General features: G+C 35.0%; 1 protein-coding gene across 2 annotated transcripts in view; it reads right to left on the bottom strand.

Moving 5' to 3' along the window:
• The window catches only part of LOC144843597 (ribonucleoside-diphosphate reductase large subunit-like), a 178089-nt gene that overhangs the window by 135355 nt on the left and 19533 nt on the right, over positions 1–23201 (bottom strand). The window contains exon 17 of one of the 2 annotated variants that reach the window (XR_013612266.1): positions 21233–21885. Coding sequence is in view for 1 of the 2 variants with exons in the window: in XM_078700455.1 (XP_078556581.1) it covers positions 21709–21885 (177 nt within the window). In the remaining variant the exon portion in view is untranslated. Of the gene's footprint in view, positions 1–20079; positions 21886–23201 lie in introns of those variants that run through there. The other variant, XM_078700455.1, reaches the window with a different exon arrangement.

The following is a 23201-nucleotide window of genomic DNA, read 5'->3' on the forward strand; positions in this document are numbered from 1 at the left end:
GCAGTCTGCTTATTATATCTAAATATATATGATATATGATAAATATAGTTTTCCTATTAAGGTGATTATTCCTACGACGTCTTGCTATATTCGGGTCTACCTTAATTCCCTCAATCTATGTTATTAATAAAAGGATTTATATTCATGTCAACAAAGTTTTTCTTAAGAATGGATTAATTGGACAATGTGGTTATGGTGCGATTCTGATTGACGAGAAGGTAAATCATGTGTAGGCCTGATTTTGTTGATTAAGCATGGAAGAGTGAAGTTAATCTTATATTATATATAAAGTATATTTTTATAGATAGATAGGCCAAGTGATCTGGTTATTAAAACAAGTAATCATGTAGGCCTACGCACTATTAGACAATGACGCCACGAAGACACTAACTAACCGCGTAGTGGTTTGATAAAAACATGCGTTTCGCAAATAAAGCGGACAGCTTCACCAGCCGAGCTTGAAAAAATATTTAAAAAAACATTAGGCCTTCAAACAATAACTTTAACTTGAGTAATTGGGCCTAAGTATGATGTTACTAAAAATCTCACAAATTAATCACATTTTATAATTGATAATGTAACATAAAAGGATTTATATATACTATATATCAAAGTTATTAGTGTACCCTCTGGTTCTGTACTAGAATTCGTAAGCGCCTCATGGGCAATGCTCGTTGAATGGCGATACAATTGATTGATTGATTAAATAGAGATAATACATTTTCAAAACAAACATTTAAAAAATCAACATTGATTAACGTGTATTTTCTATCATAGAATCCGACTTATAAATATTATGATTTCATCATTAATTATTATATCATATTTATCTCTCTATGATTACTAAGAGTTTACGTATCACAGGGGGCTATACCAATAAAAATAGGCCTATAATATTGTAATTAAAACGCCTATGGGCCTATCAAAACATTGTGTGTATCATACCATGGTGTCCTTGAGTTTTCATGTTATCATTATGTCAATGTTTTGTCTTTTTTTGCGGTCGATGCTCCCAGCATTATGTTTACCCAATGAATACAACAACATGTTTTGATTTGAATAGGATAGGCCTACAAATAAACAGCAAAACCACGGTGAATACGAGGCGCCGCGTGGTACACACACGAAAACATTCTTTTCTACAAGAATTGAATACAAAGAAAATCTAAAGAAGCATTATGTACAATACATTATATGTAAACATAACTTATTTTTTCAAAGAACAGAAACCACTGGTAGAACCTCAGTTTGCCATGAGTTTGTTGCGTTAGGTAAATTCAGTATTGTGCCGGGACGCGCCCCGTAGTTCCGATCAAGTCGATTTAATCTGGATTTATTTTGTATTATCGCTTGAGCTATTTTTTCTCATACAACCTTGACTGTCCTGTTTTGTTTTCGTCTTTTCTTCACACACTTCATTGTGAACAATGTGCTGAGAGTGATTCATACTATAATTGCAGGAGAATTACAATAATAGACCATGTTGTTTAACTAATAGGCCAAAAGGATCAATGCGTGTTTATTATAAATATTATATATCAAATTAAACAAGAAATATTTCTTACAACAAAAAACGCCGCTCGACTTTTTGACGTAACCTTTTAATTATTGTTCTTTCGTCATTAAATTATGGTTTTTTAGACTTTCTTCTCTCAGACGTGCTTTGGGGTTTGAGCCTCCCCGGTCCGAGTTTCCAAATACCCATTTTACAGCAGCCGCAGTAAACAATAGGCTAAAGACCGTACCGCGTGGTAACTGTTTCCTAATTCCGTTCTCTCGAATTTTAACTGCCTAAAGGAGCGGCACGAAAAGGAAATTTATTTGTTCCAAACAAGCACATTTTTTTCTCGACAGAACAGCAAATAGTTTTAGGTCTAAACAAAATTACTTAAAGGGGGACTCCGGTTACGTAGCACAACAAATTCTGCTACGGCTGTCGAACAATAAGTGTATTTAGGCTATCAATATAAAATAAATACAATACATTATCATTATTAATAATAATATAATATAATATAATATAGTTTGTTCCATATTTCTGTTTCGATTATTTTATAATAGAACGTGTACTGATAAATGTACGTAATATCAAAACTATCAATGTATATCAATAAAGCTATTATTTTCAAATTTCCGAAATGCAGTATATATGTTTTGAAGGTATAGATTGTTATGCGATATTTAAAAAAAAAAATTCTCTTACAGAGTTTACAGAATTGTAACACTGAATTACGGGATCAATAACGTTACTGACGTCATAAGTTCCATGACAAAAAATCCTGTTATATATTAGTATAGTGTTGATAATACCCGGCGTCATATAAACAGCAAACGGGCTCATGTATCGAAATATATCAGATTTTGTTTAAATGTTTGTTGTCATGGTAATTAGACGTAAACAAGATACGAAAAACAACGATGGTATCATTGGTAATCGATACAAGTAAATTCAATAAATAATTGTTTCAATTACTAAAAATATAAGTATATAAATAATATAAATAAATATAACTTCAAATGTCAATTTCTTTTGCGATGTTCTTACGTCATAGTACCCAATATCATGTCTTTAAATAGTAAGACACCAAATTATCTCTTTAATTTTCGTTACTATTTATAGGCATCCTTTATAGATAATCCTCTAATGACGTAGGGCACGCTAGAACGACCGCCGGTGCTACTATTTCTATGGTCGTTAAATTTTAATTTAACAAATTAAAGAATCATCAACTTTGTCCATCGCCAAGCGTTCCGAGGTGATAAGCTCATCGACGGACTTTTAAGTTGTAGAATGATACAGTAACTATGTTATATAGATAGGCCTCTAGTAGTATTAGTAGTAGTAGAAGTAGTAGTAGTAGTAGTAGTAGTAGTAGTAGTAGTAGTAGTAGTAGTAGTAGTAGTAGCGGAGTAGCGGAGTAGCGGCAGCGGCATCAGAACTAGCAGTGGCAGCATCCATCAGTGGCAGCGGCAACAGTGGCAGCGGCAACAGTGGCAGCGGCAACAGTGGCAGCGGCAGCAGCAGTGGCAGCGGCAGCAGCAGTGTCAGCGGGAACAGTGGCAGCGGCAACAGTGGCAGCGGCAACAGTGGCAGTGGCAGCAGTGGCAGTGGCAGCAGTGGCAGCGGCAACAGTGGCAGCGGCAACAGTGGCAGCGGCAACAGTGGCAGCGGCAACAGTGGCAGCGGCAGCAGTGGCAGCGGCAGCAGTGGCAGCGGCAGCAGTGGCAGTGGCAGCAGTGGCAGTGGCAGCAGTGGCAGCGGCAGCAGCAGTAGTAGATAGTATAAGCCCTTACAAACAATAAAATCCCGTACGTGAACTTGGTGTGTTTTTAGTCGTGTGGACGCGACTCTATAGTTCACTATGTCGGTCGGTCGGTATGTCGGTCTGTCTGTCGGTCCGGTATCACTATGCGTTTTAGCACGCGACTTATGGCTGTTGGCCTTGTTAAATATAAACTTGCACATGCTACGTTTAGTTAGAACTCTATAAATCAATGTTAATATTCTATAATGTGGTTCAGGGCGGATTCAAGATTTCTGAAAGTGAGGAGCGCCATAGGGGGTGAAACGTGGGCCGAAAATAGAAATCGCATGTGGAGAATTCCCTATAAGCCAGATGTGTCTGTGTTTTACTGTACAATAGATCTTTACATTCTATTTATGGACAATGGCAACGATTTTACCCATTGCGTGGAAGGCACACCAAAACAATCTCTAATTAAACAGAATCTCAAAACACGTGTCACTTTAATCAAATTCCATTTGAAAGACTTTTAAGCATTATACTGTATTATGTATGTATGTAGCTCTGTTTCACTATCAAACTTGATGTGACAAAAAAATGTGATGTGACATATGCTACTATATTTGTAAACATCCTTGTTTTGAACATTTACATTTTATGAGTATCCCTTTAATGTGTTACTCCTTTTTTTTAAAACATTGTAAATATTGTTTGTCATTGTGATTGAAGTTTTTTTAATGTCTTTTTATGTTTTTTTATTTAGGCCTATTGCTCTAAAAAACAGGACAATTATGTAAGACAGGTACAATATCTATACTATACTAATATCAATAAATACGGAAATGATGATGACATATTACTAATTTGGCCACATCACACTTTTTTTGTCAAACTAGTTATGACCAAAATAATATATAGTAATGTGATACATGTTTTTGTAATAACATACTGTCTATCAGGTATACTAATTAAAGACATTACTATTTTTGTACAATCTTGATGTTGTATCAAATCAAAAATGCCGCAATGCAATCGAGTTAAATTATTTTTAGACGACGTGCGTCCTGTGTTTTCTCTTTTAAAGGTCTCTTCGCCATGTTCAGCAGATTTACAACGAAAAGCGTCAACATTCACACTCCACCTCCCCATCCCATAATAGGCACTTCTCGTACGTGCTTTCATGGTCTAGATACATATATAATAATATATACATGCACTGATGAAGTGCTAGTGTTGCCCGAAAGCTCCGCTACGTTTTCTGGCTGTTTTACTTTATCGTATTGATTTAGCATTTTTCTTATTTTATTTTGTATCTCCATTGAGATCCAGTCACTGATGCCCCACAGCATTGTCATTATTTTCAGTAATTTGCCTTTGGATTAATAACAATAATATACATATATAGATAGCTGTACATGGACTGTTTTATGCCAAGCGTTGGTACTCTTTCATTTTAGGCCTACATAAAATAAAAATATCGATGAGGTTCGAACCCAATTCGGAAGCAAAGAACTATAATCTTTCCGCAAACTAACTTTTGATCGAGTGGCCCTGCCCATCTTTGCTGACCACAAAAAACAAAACTGTGAACACTCATCATAATATGCCAATACCGGATTTTATATATTTTACAAGGTAATATGTCAAGAACAGGAACAAAAGATTTTGTTTAGCTCACTCAAATCCAGGGACGTATACCAGCTAGGTCAGTGGCGTGTTTTGTGAGTGTATCTGGGCAGGTACGCCATATACTATTTCTAAAATGTAATAATTGCAAATTGTGGTATACGAAATAAGTTTCTAACCATAATCTAGATGCTTAATACATAGCAATTTTATTCATGCTCAGACGGTCATAAAACACTGTGATAATTATTAATAATAAATATAAAGGCCTGTCCCTTGACTAATTACCAATCTATGTAAAGAACGTATGATGAATTCTTAATCATCCTAATGTAATGTATATATAATATGCTTCTGACGTATAAGTCATTTATAGGCTACAGGTGCCGAAGAAATAATTAGAATATTGAGGTGAGTCAATATAGTACCACTGGTATAGTTTGTATGTTTTGGGATAGTGCGCTCTCGGTACTGTTGGCATATCTATTATTTTATTCCAGTATCATGATAGTGTCACATGTATCACATGTGACGTTTTTATCATAGTCGACCTAACACTAAAACATAACCTTCCACAATGCAGGCACCAGTTACACAAGCTGTATTACTAAATTGACCATAAGAAACATTGTCATCACGCATTATAGTCACATGTATCACAGTGATATATATCATACCTAACCCTTCCATGATACAGGTACAACATGTGATGTATATGATATATGGCATTACGAAATGTACCTATGATACGGAACAAATACTGTAAATCACGTAGTTTACTCATCAACATGAATAATTAATGTTTCGATAGCTAATGACATCGTTGTGTAAGAACGTATTGTGAAATCTTGAAAAACATCATGATTGATTTTCATACATGCATTTTCGCGAGATAATTCCAACTGGTCCCAGACGAGTCATAAATCTAAATATTGTTTTTAAAACATAATAGACATAGGCATTAATACAGGCATTAATACTTATTTATAGATGACGAATCGTACTGCATTGATGGACGTGTCTATTTAATTATAGATGCGCCATATCATATTTTTCCAGATTATTATTTGATTATCAAAATAGTAATACAATATAGTCTAAAGAACAGTAACAATAGTACAGACTAATTATAGTGGCGTAATGTGTAATAGGTAGAACATGTACAAAGCTCAGATGAGCTAGCCCCACACCCTGTCAAATTATTAGTGCTTCTCGATCGTTTCCTGGATCCCATGGGTAGGTAGAGGTAGAACTTGTACAAAGCTCAGAAGAGCTAGCCCCACACCCTGTCAAATTATTAGTGCTTCTCGATCGTTTCCTGGATCCCATGGGTAGGTAGAGGTAGAACATGTACAAAGCTCAGAAGAGCTAGCCCCACACCCTGTCAAATTATTAGTGCTTCTCGATCGTTTCCTGGATCCCATGGGTAGGTAGAGGTAGAACATGTACAAAGCTCAGAAGAGCTAGCCCCACACCCTGTCAAATTATTAGTGCTTCTCGATCGTTTCCTGGATCCCATAGGTAGGTAGAGGTAGAACATGTACAAAGCTCAGAAGAGCTAGCCCCACACCCTGTCAAATTATTACAGTGCTTCTAGATCGTTTCCTGGATCCCATGGGTATAGGTCTATCATTTTTTACTTTCTGCTTGGGATCACCATCAATGTTTAAGGAATGTTTGTACATGTTCAAATTAATTGCAGTATTATAAAAACAGGGAACTTTGAAATTACAATTTGTAATTTAACTTCTTCCCTGATTAAAATAATCAACCGTACCGACTCATCTTCTATAAATAAGTATTAATGCTTTATTATGCCTTAAAATATCCATATTTCCAGTTTCCATATTTATTTTAAACGCAAATTGATCCATTTTTTCTCCCGTTGTTTTTCTCAACCAGCCCAAACGTTTCCTTTGCGAAAACCAGACAAGAAATGCTATTGACAAATAACAGGAAATATTTACGTTATTAAACAATTCGACCTTATACCTGTATGAGGTCAATTTATTCTGAATCCATATAACCAGCCTTCACTTGTGTAAACTCGATTCATTCCGGGACGTGGACTTATTTTTTTTAAATCACAAAATGTAAATATATTAATTGTATGTTTTATTTAAAAATACACATATGAAACATATAATGTATTCATTGATTCAATCATTTATTCATTCATTCTATCATAACAAAAAACAAATATTGTAGGCCTACTTAAATAATGGTTAATGGCTAAAATGGTTTTAAATGTATATAGCGCAAAATACAAATAGTCTCAATGCGCTGTTTAGCACAAGTGTAAAAATGAAAAAAGTTGATGAAAATAAACCATGAAAAGGCCTAATAAACCGAATAAATTTACCAAGACAACACAAATACTATAGTTATATACTACGTTATCAGAATAAATATAAAATAATTTTACCCTATTTATGATACAGTTTTGGCTCCTTAACAATGCTCCTTAAAATCTAATAGAGTAGATTGTTTCAAAATATGTTCGCGGGGGGAGGGGGTGGGGAGATTTTATCCCTTCGCATACGCCACTCTCAACTTAACATCACCCTTTGAAGATTCTATAGCATCTCATAATAATTTTTAGGCTTGTAGGCCTATGTATATCTCTTTGAGAGCATCCATTTTAAACAATTTATATTCTGTATTATTCATTATTACTATCCTGCGTGGCACTGAAATAAAGCAAGTATAATTATCATATACCAATATTTGGTATATAAAAAATAACATTGTAAAATATGCAATATGGCAGAAATTCGCATTCCTGGAAAAAAAAATGTATACCAATATTTATATTTAAAAAAAAATATTTTAAAATATGCAATATGGCAGAAATTCGCATTCCTGGAAATTGTAACTATTATATTATATTGTGGGTGGACTATTCAAAATGACAACGACTTTTTATAGCATAAAAATGTCAGCTGATATTGTCATAAAACATATGATTATCTGTCATTTCTTTCTCATTTTGTTTCACGGTGGATGGATAGATTCCCGTCCAACCCATTGCGTAGGCGAAAGTAGCTCGTTTTAAATTAAAATAGCTTTGATAATTAGCCTACAGTATAAGCCATGCTATCCTAGATATAATATGGAAGATTTAGTGGGTGTCGTGTTGGCGTTTTTGAATCTATGATCAGGGTTAACATTAAACAATCAAATCAAATCAACAATTATTAAAAAATTTAAATGAATTATTAAAATGATAATGTATGTAAAAACAAAAGAATATTAGTAGAAAATATGTATAAGAACTAATAAGTTTTGGAAATATATTAAAAGAAGATATGTATAAAAATCATACAAATTATGGTAAATAGGCCTAAAATGATACTGGAAGAGAAATGATTACAACAACAAAATTATGTAACATTATGATAAAAAAATATGTTAGAAAAACTATGTATAAATGACGATATTTATATGAAAAGTTACTTGATGGAAATAAAAGTGGGATGAACCCACCTAAGACAAAAAAAATTATTAAAATGTATTGTTTGAAAAATGGACACACGGAGCGCCGTCCGACACACGGAGCGCCGTCCAACACACGGGGCGCCGTCCAACACACGGGGCGCCGTCCAACACACGGAGCGCCGTCCAACACACGGAGCGCCGTCCGACACACGGAGCGCCGTCCAACACAGTACACACGGAGCGCCGTCCGACACACGGAGCGCCGTCCGACACACTATACCTTGTAATTACAAAACCCTGTACAAAAACTATGTTTTGTAAGCAGAATGGCCCGTAAAAACATGCATGCTTTTGAGTCAAATGTTCGTTTTTTAAAGCTTAAGCACGAATTACACACATCTTTTTTACTAACAAAGGTACCTACCCGACCTAGCGGGTACTCTCCCTGCAGCTCCACCCACTCACACCTAATAGCCTATATTAGGCCAGTATTACATTTCTCCACCCATTCCGCATTGCGCCGGATTAAGAAACATTTTTAATTCACGTTACCTTTTTACCCATGAATACATAATAATAATAATCTTTTACGCAAGATTAGCCTATTATTCAGAAAAATGTTTTCGAAAAATTTGAATTGTGTTTTGATAATTCTAGCGAAAACATATTTTATTGCAATTATTGTTATATGTCATCATTTAGTGAGGTTTAAAAAAATGTATGGACATGATGACGTCACTGAATTGTTCAGGTAGCTCAAGCGATATGTTACTGCTGACGTAAATAGTAATGGTACTGTTTGTATAAACAATATCGTTATGAGGTGAAGGAGGCAATGGGACACAAGTTCTTTCCCTAGACAAATAGAGAGAATTATAAAACTACACAGGAGAGAGGTAGGCTATAAACAGCATGTAAATTATTTTAATTTAAAAGTAATCTTACATAATAATAGAACATTAAGTTTAACATACAGACAATGAACCATTACACATTAGTTCATTTGAGCTTACCGTTTCAACATATAGAACAGAATTTAAGCACAACTTATGACATACACGGAGCCGGCCACATGTTCAACATTGAGCTGGGAAGGTATCCAAACATAGCGGCTCTACTTGGACTGTTTGGGGTTGATGCTGGTGTTAGAGGGAAATGGGGTCATGACCGTGATTCATTGTAGGCCTATAGGCTGCAATGCAATGGTTTAAAACTAAATTTGAAAAGCGGTATTTGCTTGTCTAAATGAAGAGAGAATATTGTAGTTCGTTAGTTCGTTATATGTAGACCTAATATAAGGGGAGGGGGGTGAAGTAGGGGTAGGCCCATGCTTGTGATATTGTGAAGGTTTTTATCCGGCCTGGAGTGAATATTTTTGCTAGTCTACAATGCAAGAACAGAGGGTGGGGTGTGTGTTGCAACACAACTCCACCGAGGCCCAATGTAAATTGTATTGCTGTCAATTATATTATAACTACCTATATCATTGGTGGATTGACCAACTGAAAAATATAACAATGTGTACCAAAGTTGATGAAACTGCGTCACATAACAGAGGCGGACATTTATGAACTTGTTCGCATGTCCTCAGTTCCACCCCAGAAAAAGCTATGAATCCGCCACTGAAATAATGGTAGGCCTGTTGTTACTACTTCCACAGGGGAAATGAAGCATCCGGCAAGATGAAATTGTCAAATCATTGATATAAAACAGTATAGGCTTTAAGGCCTATCCCGCGCGGTTAAATACTTGTAAATAGTGCTTTATTTTGGCATGCGTATTACTGTTCATAATTATTATGTTTTGAATTTTTCTAAATTAATAACTGTGATTACGACTCGTGGCATGTGTTTCTTTTCCGCGAAAAAAAGATTGAACATATGTTTAGATTTAATTGGTTCCGGAATATTGGATTTTCAGTAAACATATTATTATATTATTATTAATTTGTAAAATTACGAAGTTCCAAAAGGTACATAAGGTACATTTACTACAGAAGCAATAGCTGTGCTAAAAAACGTTCACCCTCCCTCCTCGTTGGATCCGCCTACTCTAAGTTGTAAGAGTTTAAATGTAACATTCTATCATTATTAAATTTTAAAAATAAATAACATTATCTTGTTTTAGATTTTTTTTTACCAGAACCTGGTACGGATGGATAAGCCTGGTTGGTTCTTTGCTGAAATGTACCGGTACGGTAAAACAGCGAAGAGTGAAATTACTTAATTTCACTATTCCCCGGGTAAAATTCTATTTTTAAATTCACGAGATTTTATCAGCCTTGTAATATGTCAATGCTAATAATTCATAATAACAATAATGATTCATTTTCAACATAACATAATTGATTATTTCCGACTTCGCCAGTGACAACCGGCCGAAAGAATCCGAGTCAAGTTCAAGGTTCCGATGTTTGTCATTTTGACCCGAACAAGAACGAACATTATAAATTAGAATTAATCCGGGCGGTCAACGAATAATGATAAAGCGAAAAATAAATATGTATATAATTCATGACTGTCATGATTTTATTTTTGGACACGACCGTCAAAATATCTATGGTGTACCGTTTTTCATAATTTATGCCAACATTTATTTATAGTGGTTGATGTGTGGCGTGTGAGTTGAGAGGGGCGTGGCCCTATAATACATTAATCGAAGCAAAAACGTCAGTATTTCCTAAACCTGCGCTTTATGACACTGATAGACGCGGTAACGCGCGCTTGCAGGTTTTGTATCACAAGCGATGGATTATTCAAACTGTCGCTGGTCAATTCGCTTGCGTTGCGTCTACGTCTTTAGTGGGAACCAAGCTTAACTGGGAGTTTCGAACTAAACGTACCAATAGGCGATTACTACGGTACTTAAACGAAGAACACGTAAAACACTCTCTTTAATAATTTTTTGTTTAAATTCCATCAATATTAATTTAAATCAATACAATGCACAAAATGCTAATCGAGTCAGTATGTAAGTGTGAATGTACTGCATTCGACCGTTGTGTGGCTTATTCCGATAAACCATTTCAACATTATGAAACCATGGAATTAGCTATCAAATCAAACGATAAATTATACATAAGCTTAGAGTTAAACCAAAGTTATAATATGCCGTGAAATGAAATTGATATTACATATCAAGCGCGCGGCAAGTAAAGGTTAGAATGTGGGCTTGAGGATGAAGTTCGTGTTAAGGACAAAAGCAGGCGACAGTAATGTTACCCTAACGTACGGCCAGGAGGAGGGATGGGGGACGAGTAGGAGTGGGTAACGGCCGGGAGCGCCGGGATCTCCTCCTGTAACTGTGGCATCATCTGTACAAGCATAGGCAAATTATGTACTATACCGTATCAAATGTGCAGCTTGTTAAGGTTAGGCACATTATGTATACAGTGAGAGTGGCATAATACCGTATCAATTGTGCAGCTTGTTGTTAAGATTAGGCAAATTACGTAATACAGTGTGGCATAGTATACTAGTATTAAATGTGCAGCTATTGTTAAGGTTAGGAGTCTATGACAAACGCACATGTGATACTATATTTACATAATTTATATTTACAGTAGGCCATACCGCCCTACCGAGAATCGGTTAAGGATCAGACAAAACATTGACGACCAGGAAGAGGGTGGGGCGCGCACGAGAGGGTGGGGCGCGCACGAGAGGGTGGGGTGCGCACGAGGTGAATTGTACAACTTTTAAAGGCCTAATAATATTTACTACTTTTACATTACAGTACCGTATCTATTAAAACTTTTGTTTAATTGTAATTTTTGGAGTTGGAATTGTTGTGGAGTTGAAAGAGTCGTGAGTTACAACCCTGGCACTAGGTCAGGATTGAACCCCGAACCTTAGGATTGGAAGGCAAGCACGTTAACCACCAAGCCACAGCTCCACTACAAATTATTACTAGGATCATCTTCAATTAAATTTCATTATTCAATAACAAATATATTAGCCAACAATATTATTTTTATTGTCATTTCGGAAGTGATCAATAATTGTGTTTGTTATAGCATTCCTAATAAGGAGTGCAAATAACAATAATAAGTCAAGAAAGTCTCGGATGTGGTTGCTTACGATTTAAAAATACACTCAAACTGTTTACTACGATACTAGTCTTACCCCAAAACAGAACATACGTTTTATTCATGTTATGTTATTTATTAATCTGTTTTTATTATTAGTCAAATCAACACAAGTCATTCGCAGCGTATCTGTCATGCGTTATTTAAGATGATCATAAAGAACAAACGTGAAGAGAGATGAAGATAAACCGGATTCGAAACTTCAACAACATTACTTACGTCTTTACGTAAATCGTACAATAACAACTTAAGAAACACGAAAATATAAAATGTCAGGATATTTGTAAAAGTGTATACAGTGTAACAGACACGTGCTTGTGATATAGCCATATGACATCAGCATATACTTGGAAAATAGTATTCCATAACAATTAAATATTTGATGGTGATTAGTAAGGGACGGATCTAATTGAATTAATTGCTTTATTTTTTATAAACAGAAATATATAGAAATATAAATTTTGAAATTCTTTTTATTTTATGATTCTCTAATGAAAGTAATGATTTGTACGTTATTTTACATTTTTTGTCAATTGTTCTTTTTTTCCTCTTTAAAACTTATTTTTACGTTTCATTGTTAAAGATTATATTTCTATCTTTGCTGCAACTGAAGGAAATAAATGTTTATTTTGATTTGATTGTTTTTTGTTAAAGACATATTGTCCGCCGGAAACAAAATATTGTTTTTGTTGAATAGGCCTATATGCCATTTTAATTTCACGTAATAGTTATTCACTTTTACCAAAAAATGGATCGAAAAAAAATTTACCTGAAAACCTGTAATTAAAAGCAAAAAAGTCAAATTGTCTGAAAGTCAATGGGTTTTTGGTTGAAATTAATCATTTAGTATGTCTTTGAAAACATTATTATTTTTTCTACAGAAGTGATTACCTTTATTAAAACTGCGAAATAGCCTATTCATAGTCTTTCTTTTTTTTTTTATTAATCTTCATTTTTCATGTTTTTGGGGAACAATACATATCTTTAATATTATGTACAGACATAATACAATTAGACTGTATTTATTAATTAGTTATCAATATAATAATAGGTACGCCTCCTCTATCAAAAGAAATAGGTACTACGGTTTTTATTGTTGCACTTCTAGGAATCGGTAGCCCCGGTCTCTTGTTAAGTACCAAACGGACATTGGGCCATGACCAGTGGAGAATGGTCAGAAGGCTCTTGACCCATCATTGACCATTCATGTTGAGGTCGTCAAACAGCATTATTGATTTTGGTCATTTGATAATGTGGTCACATTATAGGTCGCAGTATTGTCAATCACGTGACAATAGGGATTAATACTGAATGGAAGATGCCATTCAATATCTATTCACATTGACCTTTTAATTACAATATACAGTACCTTTTCCTAGTAATTAATTACTGTGTTAATCTGATTTATATGAATCTATATAAGTTATAGAGCATCGGAAAAAACACAATGGACTTAATAACAGGAATGACGTCACATTTAATACCTACATAAAGAAGAAGCGCCCTGGTCAGTTCGATGACGTCACCCGGACATCGTTATGTTTTGAATAGGCCTACTGCTTATTTTGAACAGTTAAATGTTTCCTGCCTCTAATTAATACCCTTACCTACAAAAACAAGCTGAGCTTTAACTCATGCCTATAATATATAGAGGGAGTTTGTTTAAACGATGGATGAATCAATGAAGTATCTTTCGGTCAATGACCTTAACAAGTTGATACACTAATTATTAAGCCAACCCCACACCCCTCCCCCACCCAATTTCATATCAACACCCAACACAGATTTTGTGCGCGCGTGCATTCCACGATGGGCGCGCGCGCGTGCATACCTTGATTCGCTTTAACTGTATTTTGTCTTTCATGTAAACTGACTTTAGGGTTGGGTTAACTGGCTCAGCTATAGTAATTAAGTTCACTTAGGTTGACCCTGGTCTCCCAATTTCAGTTTTTATTTTAATTATGTATATACTGAAATAAACCGAATAAATAATGAAATGAATTAATAGCCTTCTATGAATATTTATATACATTTATATGTCTCAAAAAATTCTAAATGGGTTGGATATACTTATTGATTATAACATGGATCTATAATAGGTCCATGACCATAATATATAGTATACTGTATATCCTATCCAGGAAGGTCGATTTGGAGAACGTCCGAGATTTTTGTAAATATTATCCGAATTACCGGATAGGCTTAACCGTTTCCAAGAACGGGATACAGTTACGCTGAACATTTTGCCAATTGAAAATCAAAATAATTTAACCGATATCAGATTAAAGACAATTAAGTCTGACAAGAGCAGTTCAGCAACTAGATTCCGTGAATTGAGACTATACTACTGTATACAGGACCGGTAGGCATTACATTCCTACGCTGGCTTTCAATATAAATTGGATTGCAATGCGCATTGAGATGCATGATACCTTTATACACAATATCCCCAACTTGAACTAGGTTAGGGGTTGAGGTTTTAGTTGGTATTCTCTTTGAAGTAGACTGTATACACACAGTTCATTCTTATACCTGGAATCTTAAAGGCGGATTTATATTTCAATTTCCTGTTACAAATTGAAAATTACACTAAACAATAATTATGAAACGCGTGTATGTTTTGTTGGTTGTATTAAGAAAATCTGAAAAATAGATTGCATGAGAACACGCGTCTACTTTCAAATTCTGATATATAAAACATATTTATATGGCTCTTATAAGTTGAATATCCTAAAGCACTATCAAACTAGTTTGACAAAAAAAGTGTGATGTGCCCAAATATGGTAGTGATATTCCCAAATATGGTAGAGATATAACATTATCATGTCCATTATTATGAGCACGTTTTTCCTCACGTTAAGTTTGATAGTGTGGATAGAACACATACAAGCGGACGTTATTTTGATTCTGTATTGTTTACAACACAGACAGAAAAAGACAGACAATTATTGATTTGATTTCCGTTCTGATACATAACTAAAGCCCTGTCAAACTTTATGTGACAACGAAATGTGATGTGCCCATATATGGACATGATGATGTCATATCACTACTATATTTGGGCATCCACTACCAAATTTGGGCATATCAACCTTTTTTTTGTCAAACTATTTAGAGGTGACAGAGCTTTAGCGGCATGCACAGCAATTGAACCAAAAAGGCAATAAATTCGCACGCACGTAAAAACAAATCTGATGCCGTGACTACACAATATCAACTTTGGCGTAGTTACAGAAGCTGTCACAACATCGCTAAGCATGCACATTGTCCGTTCTCTGTCATTAGTGCAGCGTATCATATAAAGTTAACATTACGGTCAATTACCGTAACAGTTACCCCTGATCTATGATAAGTAAGCTAAACTATCAATCACATTTTTAAATTGAAATTTAATTGAATGATCTTTGATTTAAGATTTCATGCGATTTAAAATAATTGAAATGAAATACGCTAGAATCACAGCATATTCCGCCTAATAGATGATTAATCTGGCATACGTATGTAGGAGGTGGGCTCGCGGGCACAAACACCATTTCACCGGGTACACACGGTGGCTATGAGAGTGGGCGTCTTGCTAGGCCAAGTGGACTGTGTCAAAAGGAATTGCCATATTTTTTTTGTTTATCATATTTAATAAGGGTGATCCATCCAGCAATTGCTGATCATTAGGGACCCCCATAGGTTCACAAGACAAACATATACACAAGATGCTCTACATAAACAAAGTCTTATTACAAGTCTTTGGAAGTGGAGTTGTAATTTTGTCCTTAGAAAAAATCCTGACATGTGATGGGACTTGAACCTGACCCTTGGAGTGGTTGCCCAGCATCATAACCACCAAGCCACTCCACTCCATTTCGTATGGGCTGCAATTTTAAACTTCTCAGTGGCGGATCTGGACTTTGAATTAGTATGGGGATGGGGGCGCTAACGATTGTGAATATGAGCTGATGAACAATTGCGTTGTAATCGATTTAGTGGGATCGGGCCGGCTGAACCCCTCAACTACATTGCATCGAACATTGACCTATGCTTACGACCTATCTATATATAAAAATAATGTATGCCTATTTATTATAAATGATCAAAACATACTAATAATAACACTAATAGAAGGCCAATCATAACTAAATCAACGTATCCGAATGAGTAAGGTTCCAAATTAAAGATGTTTTTAGAAATTTACCCCACATTTCTATCTGCACGCTTCCTAAACGAATTTGAAGGAAAAACAAGATACGGTCATGGACAATGTATGAATCAATGCATTATAATATCCGTAACACCCGCATATTTTGTCAATTTTGTGTAAGTGTCAACGGCAATTTAACTTTAATTTGAAGCTGCCTACAGAAGTACATTAAAAAGCATTTAATGTCAATCGTCAGATGTAGGGCAAACGGATAAAATATCCGCCAAAACACTTTTTTTACAAGCAGACCATATTTAGCCTAAACCAGCATAGGCCTACAGCTATAACATAACAAGATATTTATATGTACTGGCGGCAGTACCGAGAGTGTATGAGTTATTAACCATGGACACATGAATGTTGTTATTTTATTGATTCTTCTTCATCTAATTCTAAGGTGTGGTATTCAGGATAAAGTTGGTTAACAAATTTAGAGTTAAAATACAAGGCAGGTGCGAAAGAGAACTATTGGTAATCTTAGGTCTTGGGTTTCGTGATCTTAGGTCTTAGGGGTCTTAGCTTTCGTGATCTCAGGTTTCGTAACACCCGAATGTGGTGTATGGGTTAACGTAGATCAAATCAGGTGGGAAAATATGCGGGGTGTGGGCATGGAGAGGGGATACAGAATAGAGCATTATATGAAATAGTACAACATAATCCCAGCTTCCTGAGTTTCACAATATACCGGAGCTGGGTAACGAACGACACACATGTAGACTTGAATTTGTACATAGGTTAATGTAGATCAGATCTGGTGGGAAACCTGCGGGGTGCGGGCATGGAGAGGGATACAGAATAGAGCAATTAATATATGAAATAGTAAAACATAATCCCAGCTTTCTGAGTTTCACAATACCGGAGCTGGGTAACGAACGACATACACATGTATGAAATACAATATTATTCGACTCGTCGCACGTCCACCAATGTGACAATCACAATGCCCATTGTAAAACGACCTTGTCGATTGAAAGGTACAAGTGAAACACGAGAAAAACTATTTCAATTAGTCATTCTACTGTCCAGTAGGAAGACACGCGTGGTTGTGTAAACACGGGCTATTGACTCGCACGCTTATCGGTAATCAACAAGGCCATATACATGGCTGCAGTCGCGTGCTTAAGTGTTTACCGACCAACCGACTGACCGACATAGTGATCTGTAGAGTATCTAACTAGTTTGACAAAAAAAGTGTGTGCCCAAATATAGTAGTGATATGCTCAAATATGGTAGTGATATGACATCGTCATGTCCATGGGCACATTACATTTTTTTGTCACATAAAGTTTGATAGTGTAGACATAGGTAAGCATGCTTCTATATTCACGCCGACCGACATTTCGACAATTGAACGTTACATTGTTTAGCCATCCATGCATGTAACCACATCATTCAATTTTTATATTTGACTGTAAAAAAAAAACTGTGCATCGTATATGACATACGTGCCTTTATCGTCGCGCAAGACTTACAACAGAATATCATGGCCCGTGTGGGGCGCCATAAGCAGCAAATGGTATTGCGTTTGAGTCCCATAAACACGGACATACAACTGCGCTCAAAGCAAACATTAAAAGAAGCGTTGGACATTGCCCTCTGAGTGTCGTATAGGCATAATAGGAAAACCTGCCTTGTTGTTATTACTGAGTATCTGTCGCACACATGATGTGAAGTGTTTGTTGTTGTATACACATCAGGCAGACGACCTTAGGTACAACGACACCGTTTCATTTTGCCACTGTTCTTGCACACGTTTTTATCGTTTCATTTACAGTTCCCAAACTCTAAATGACCATGGCAAACGATGCGTCCTTTTACTCATTAATATCAGCAAAATATTACGGTATACTTATGCTATACCAAACAATTATTTTAATCTTTAAATTTTGGAATTAAATTAGTGTTACTGTATTAATAAATATCCTTTCTCACGGGAGTGTCCTCTGAAAGGTGTGTCCCCTGCTAAATAGAGGCGTCCTTATAACGGGAAAGTGTCTTATTATCGTGGGGGTGTTACTGCAAATATAGGTCGAAAATCTATTTATTGCGATTTGATTTCAACATTGTAAATAATATTCACGCCGCGCCATTTGAAGAAATCTAGGCCTACTGTACAGTATATGGAACTTTAAGTTGGGAATGAACTTGCGAACAATCTATCAAACGTTTGTTAGCCTAGATATTGTAATTAATAAACGCACTTTCAATCGTACACAAACGCGTCGCGAGGTTCTTGACCGTAGAGGTGGTCAACATTGTTTTTGAGCTCTCTCGTGTTTTTATTTACGTTTCAAGTTTAAACAGAGAAGCTAAACGAGATAGGTGACAATTAATTGTCATGTTATGTTACACTAAAGATAAGATAATAATTGTTAATTAAGCATGATCTTCAGTTTCTGTGACGCAAGCGGTTCATCAATATCACGTGATAATACATGTCTGCTTACGTTGATTTCAAGAGAGAATTTAATTACAATCATCTCTCATGAAATATTATGGAAAATAAGATATTGTCGACTCCAATTAGTAAGTGACTGAAGAATGTGGACCCTAAAGCTCTGTCTACATTATCAAACTTTATGTTACAAAAAAATGTGATGTGCCCATATATAGACATGATGATGTCATATCACTACCATATTTGGGAAAATCACACTTTTTTTGTCAAACGAGTTTGATAGTGTAGACAGAGCTTATGTGATTTAGTGGCCCATTATTCGGGGAACGCCTCTTATTCAGGGGCCGCCCTATTAAATGGAAACTTTCCCAAAACGAATGAGAAAGACTGTATGTTTTAATGCTATGGTAAATTTCTATTGGAATGGAACTGCAAATGTTAGTCAACGAAAAACGTAAAAAGATATGAAAAACCTTAAAAATCAACGAAATTCGTAAACTATTTTTTTAACGAAGCTTAAAAACATGTAGAGCCGTTTGAGGATCATAAAGTCAACTAAAAACGTAATAATCCACAAGCAAGCATAAAAAGGGGTTGTTTTTACGACAATGTTTTTTATAAAAAAACAAGGCCATATACATGGCTGGAGTCGCGTGCTTAAATTTGAGTTAGTGTTTACCGACCGACCGACATAGTGAACTGTAGAGTCGCGTTTGCACGCGGCTAAGACATGCTTAGCTGAGATTTTTAATGCAAATTATCGACCCTGTTTTTTTCTTTCATCAACGTTTTTTTTCCATCAATTTGGTTTCGATAAATTTATATTTATAGTCTATAAACCCGGATGTATTGATATAATAAATATGTAATTTAGATTATTGCTAAAAAAATCGTTTTATAAATTTTTGAATTACACTTACTAAAAGATAAACGATACTGAGAATTGCCGAGTTTTATCCATCTCAACAAATCTTGTTTGAATTTAATCCTATTACGGGAAAAACGGAGTAGTTAGCTGAGCCTGTCAAACTCCAAAAGCTCAAGAAGAACGTAAATCAATAAACAGACAACAAATTATACTGTTTATCCAATATAAATAATCACGTGATGATTTAATTAATGTTTATATACAATAGGATAACAATTTTATTATTTATAATACGATTTCAGGTATAAATGCAAAGTTGTCATTCTACTGCAGTAACTACATATACTGCAGTAATGTTTGATTTTATTAAGTTTCAATGAAGAAGTCACTGCAACAAACAACAAGCTTGTTATATAAACGCAGAAACCGGTTTAAAGAGTAAACTAATGTAGTTACTGTAGTAGAATAAATTTGACACGATCCTTTACGGATTAACAGTATACAAAATAATGTACAAACTTTATCATCATGGTATTTAACTTATTAATGGAATGCTAATTTACTATAATAATAATAATATACTAACAATTTTTTACAGTACATAGTTGGCAGTAGAATGTTACTATGTACAACTGTTTCTCACTATGTATTTAAAATTGTGCAGTACCATAGTCAACATCCATGATACAGCATCACATGTGAAGCCTGTGTCATAATCTAACCCTTAACCTTTCATGCTACACAAATAATAATGCTGTATTATGGAATTTGACATGGACAAATATTGTCATATGGGGAGATACAGTACTGAAAAATGATGGATATACTGTAGTACCCAAGACCCTAAGCTAAGAGTTATACCACAATTACTGTATTTAGGTTCGTAAGAGGACTTCCTGAACGCTATTGACACAAGCGGATGCAAGTAATTGTAAAAAAAAGTGACTCACGAGAAGCCTTGCCCTCTCCTCGATGCAGCATCTCAACAAGGGTTGTTTATGGAAAAAAACCCCAAGAGGTGAATCGGTCAAAATTGGATCACTCCGAAAGAGGCAGTGTTATGTTGAAAACAATAATATAAGGGACCATGTCATAATTATTGTACTGCAGTTACTGCAGTAACTTTAGCATGAATTTTAATGTGGCTAAGGACTGCCTCATAAGCTTCTACTTTGAAACGAATTACAAAGTTATTGCAGTAAAAAATGGAGTTACTGCAGTAAAATTATCTTGACATGGTCCCTAATTGGACAACATTAGCAAAATGGAATGACAAAAGAATTATTATAGGTTTTTAAACAATAATAAAACAATAACCATTTCAATTATTACTATCAATATTAAATAATAATAAATAATAGCAATTGAGGTTTGTTACAGAAAAAATTATATTACGTAAGTATACAAAGAAACAAATGAAAAAAAATAATTTTGTTATTTCAGGAAAGCTAACTTTGGATTTTGATGTCTACGTTCCGAGGAAATCTCGCCATAACTGATGTTGAGTTAATCCACAAGAAGGGGTCGCTGCACGGAGCTAATTTTCTACCTAATTTTGACGCAAACAAGGAATTAAATTTTTTTACGATGACCTACTAAACTGGTCACGCGTATCCAAAACACAGAGTATGTTTTGCAGAGACCTGAAACAGATGCAAATTGCAAACACATCCAGATTAATTTGCAGTAATTCAATAAATGATAACAAATTGTGGTTATTTTTAGATATAAGAGTAAGTGAATGACAAATAACATTGCAAATGTCCATCAGCAAAGTTTCCAATCATAATTTGTCAATTCTTCCCCTCTTTTTTTTTACGAACCCAAATACTACTCTCGTCAAACATTATTTCTTTACGAACCACACATTAGACAATCATCACGGTTCTGTAGAGAGCATGCCATAGCAGCCATATTTTCCGTTTTTGATTTTTCGCTCGTTTTGGTGCCTAGTGATTCCTTGTTTAGTGTGAATTTGATTGGGTCGGCTGCTGGTCTTGTTCGTAGATAGTACATTCCTGTCTTTAAACCCTAATAAAACAAATTATTGAAAATTGTATCAAATATAAGGAAAGCATAGCAGAGGTCAATCGAGGTCAAAGCAATTGTCCTCTGTCAGATGGATACTTCGTTCCGCCTGTTTTCTAAATTCTTGATGCACTTTCACATTTCAGAATTCAGGTCATATGTTCGAGTCCTATCACTGAACTATATTCATTGTGAGATATGTTACACATTGTCCCTGTTAAACACTGTATGTATTACTTTAAAATCTACAGTATAATGACATTTATTTTGGTTTTAGTTAATTTTATTAGGTGACCAACTTTCGAGATCTGCTCTTTTTTGGTCCACCTTTAATTCTTATTCATTAACATTTCCAAAAATATGTAAATATTGTTTGTGTATGAGAAACTAATGAAATTAAAAAAAATCATTGCTAATTCACACAAAACTACTACTAGATAGTAATATTATTATCAATATGTTGTTTACTCCTTACAAGTTGCTTTGCGAAAACAAAGTATTGAATTTTAGTCGATGACAGATAATATGTCATTTGTACAAGACGATTTATCAAGGAAAACACATAAAAAAAAAATGTTCCCAGCTGCCTTTCTATCTAAAATTCAAAACATGACGGCAAACAAATCTGTTTTTTTTATGCCTTCTTACCACTTATCAATTTACTAAAGTGTTGTTTGACAACGACTAAAAAATCAATCAAGATTCTGCAATTTTCAAGTTCAATTTAAAATATTTTTCCTTTCACTTTAAAAATAACACAATAATAAAATGCCGACTCAATTCTTAGAATTTCAGAGAAAATTGTACGTTAACAAATCTTTCCGCTTTTATTGTAAACAGTTGATTTATTTTCTACAAAAACAAACCCAAACATTGACAAGATACGCATGTCGCAGAACATTGGTCGCTTATGGAATTCATTTACTACCGAAAATAACAATTTACATAATATTTAATAGCAACCTGTTGTGATCTTAGAATGGGTATGTAACGGAGACAGCAGATTTGTTTTGCTAGTTTGAACCAAAGATGTTGTGGATGTTTTAATCAGCCGAACTTCCTGCTAGGTGACAGATCGAGAATCTTCAATAACACGAAAACATATCACGAACCAAGTACGCAGCATGGCTTATTCACATCCCTAATTATGAATACATTTAGGCAAATTGCAAGTGTTTGATGTGTAATTGTTTATTCCTGTGGGTAGTGGTGACCCGTCCCTCTGGGAGTGACAAAAGGGGAAAGGTAAAACCTTGTAATTGTATTAATTAGTAGTTATTGATTAATTAAATCTTTCCTTCTTAGTTTTGGTGTCTACA

This window comes from Antedon bifida, chromosome 5 (assembly GCF_963402885.1).
Source record: "Antedon bifida chromosome 5, ecAntBifi1.1, whole genome shotgun sequence".
NCBI lineage: Eukaryota > Metazoa > Echinodermata > Crinoidea > Comatulida > Antedonidae > Antedon > Antedon bifida.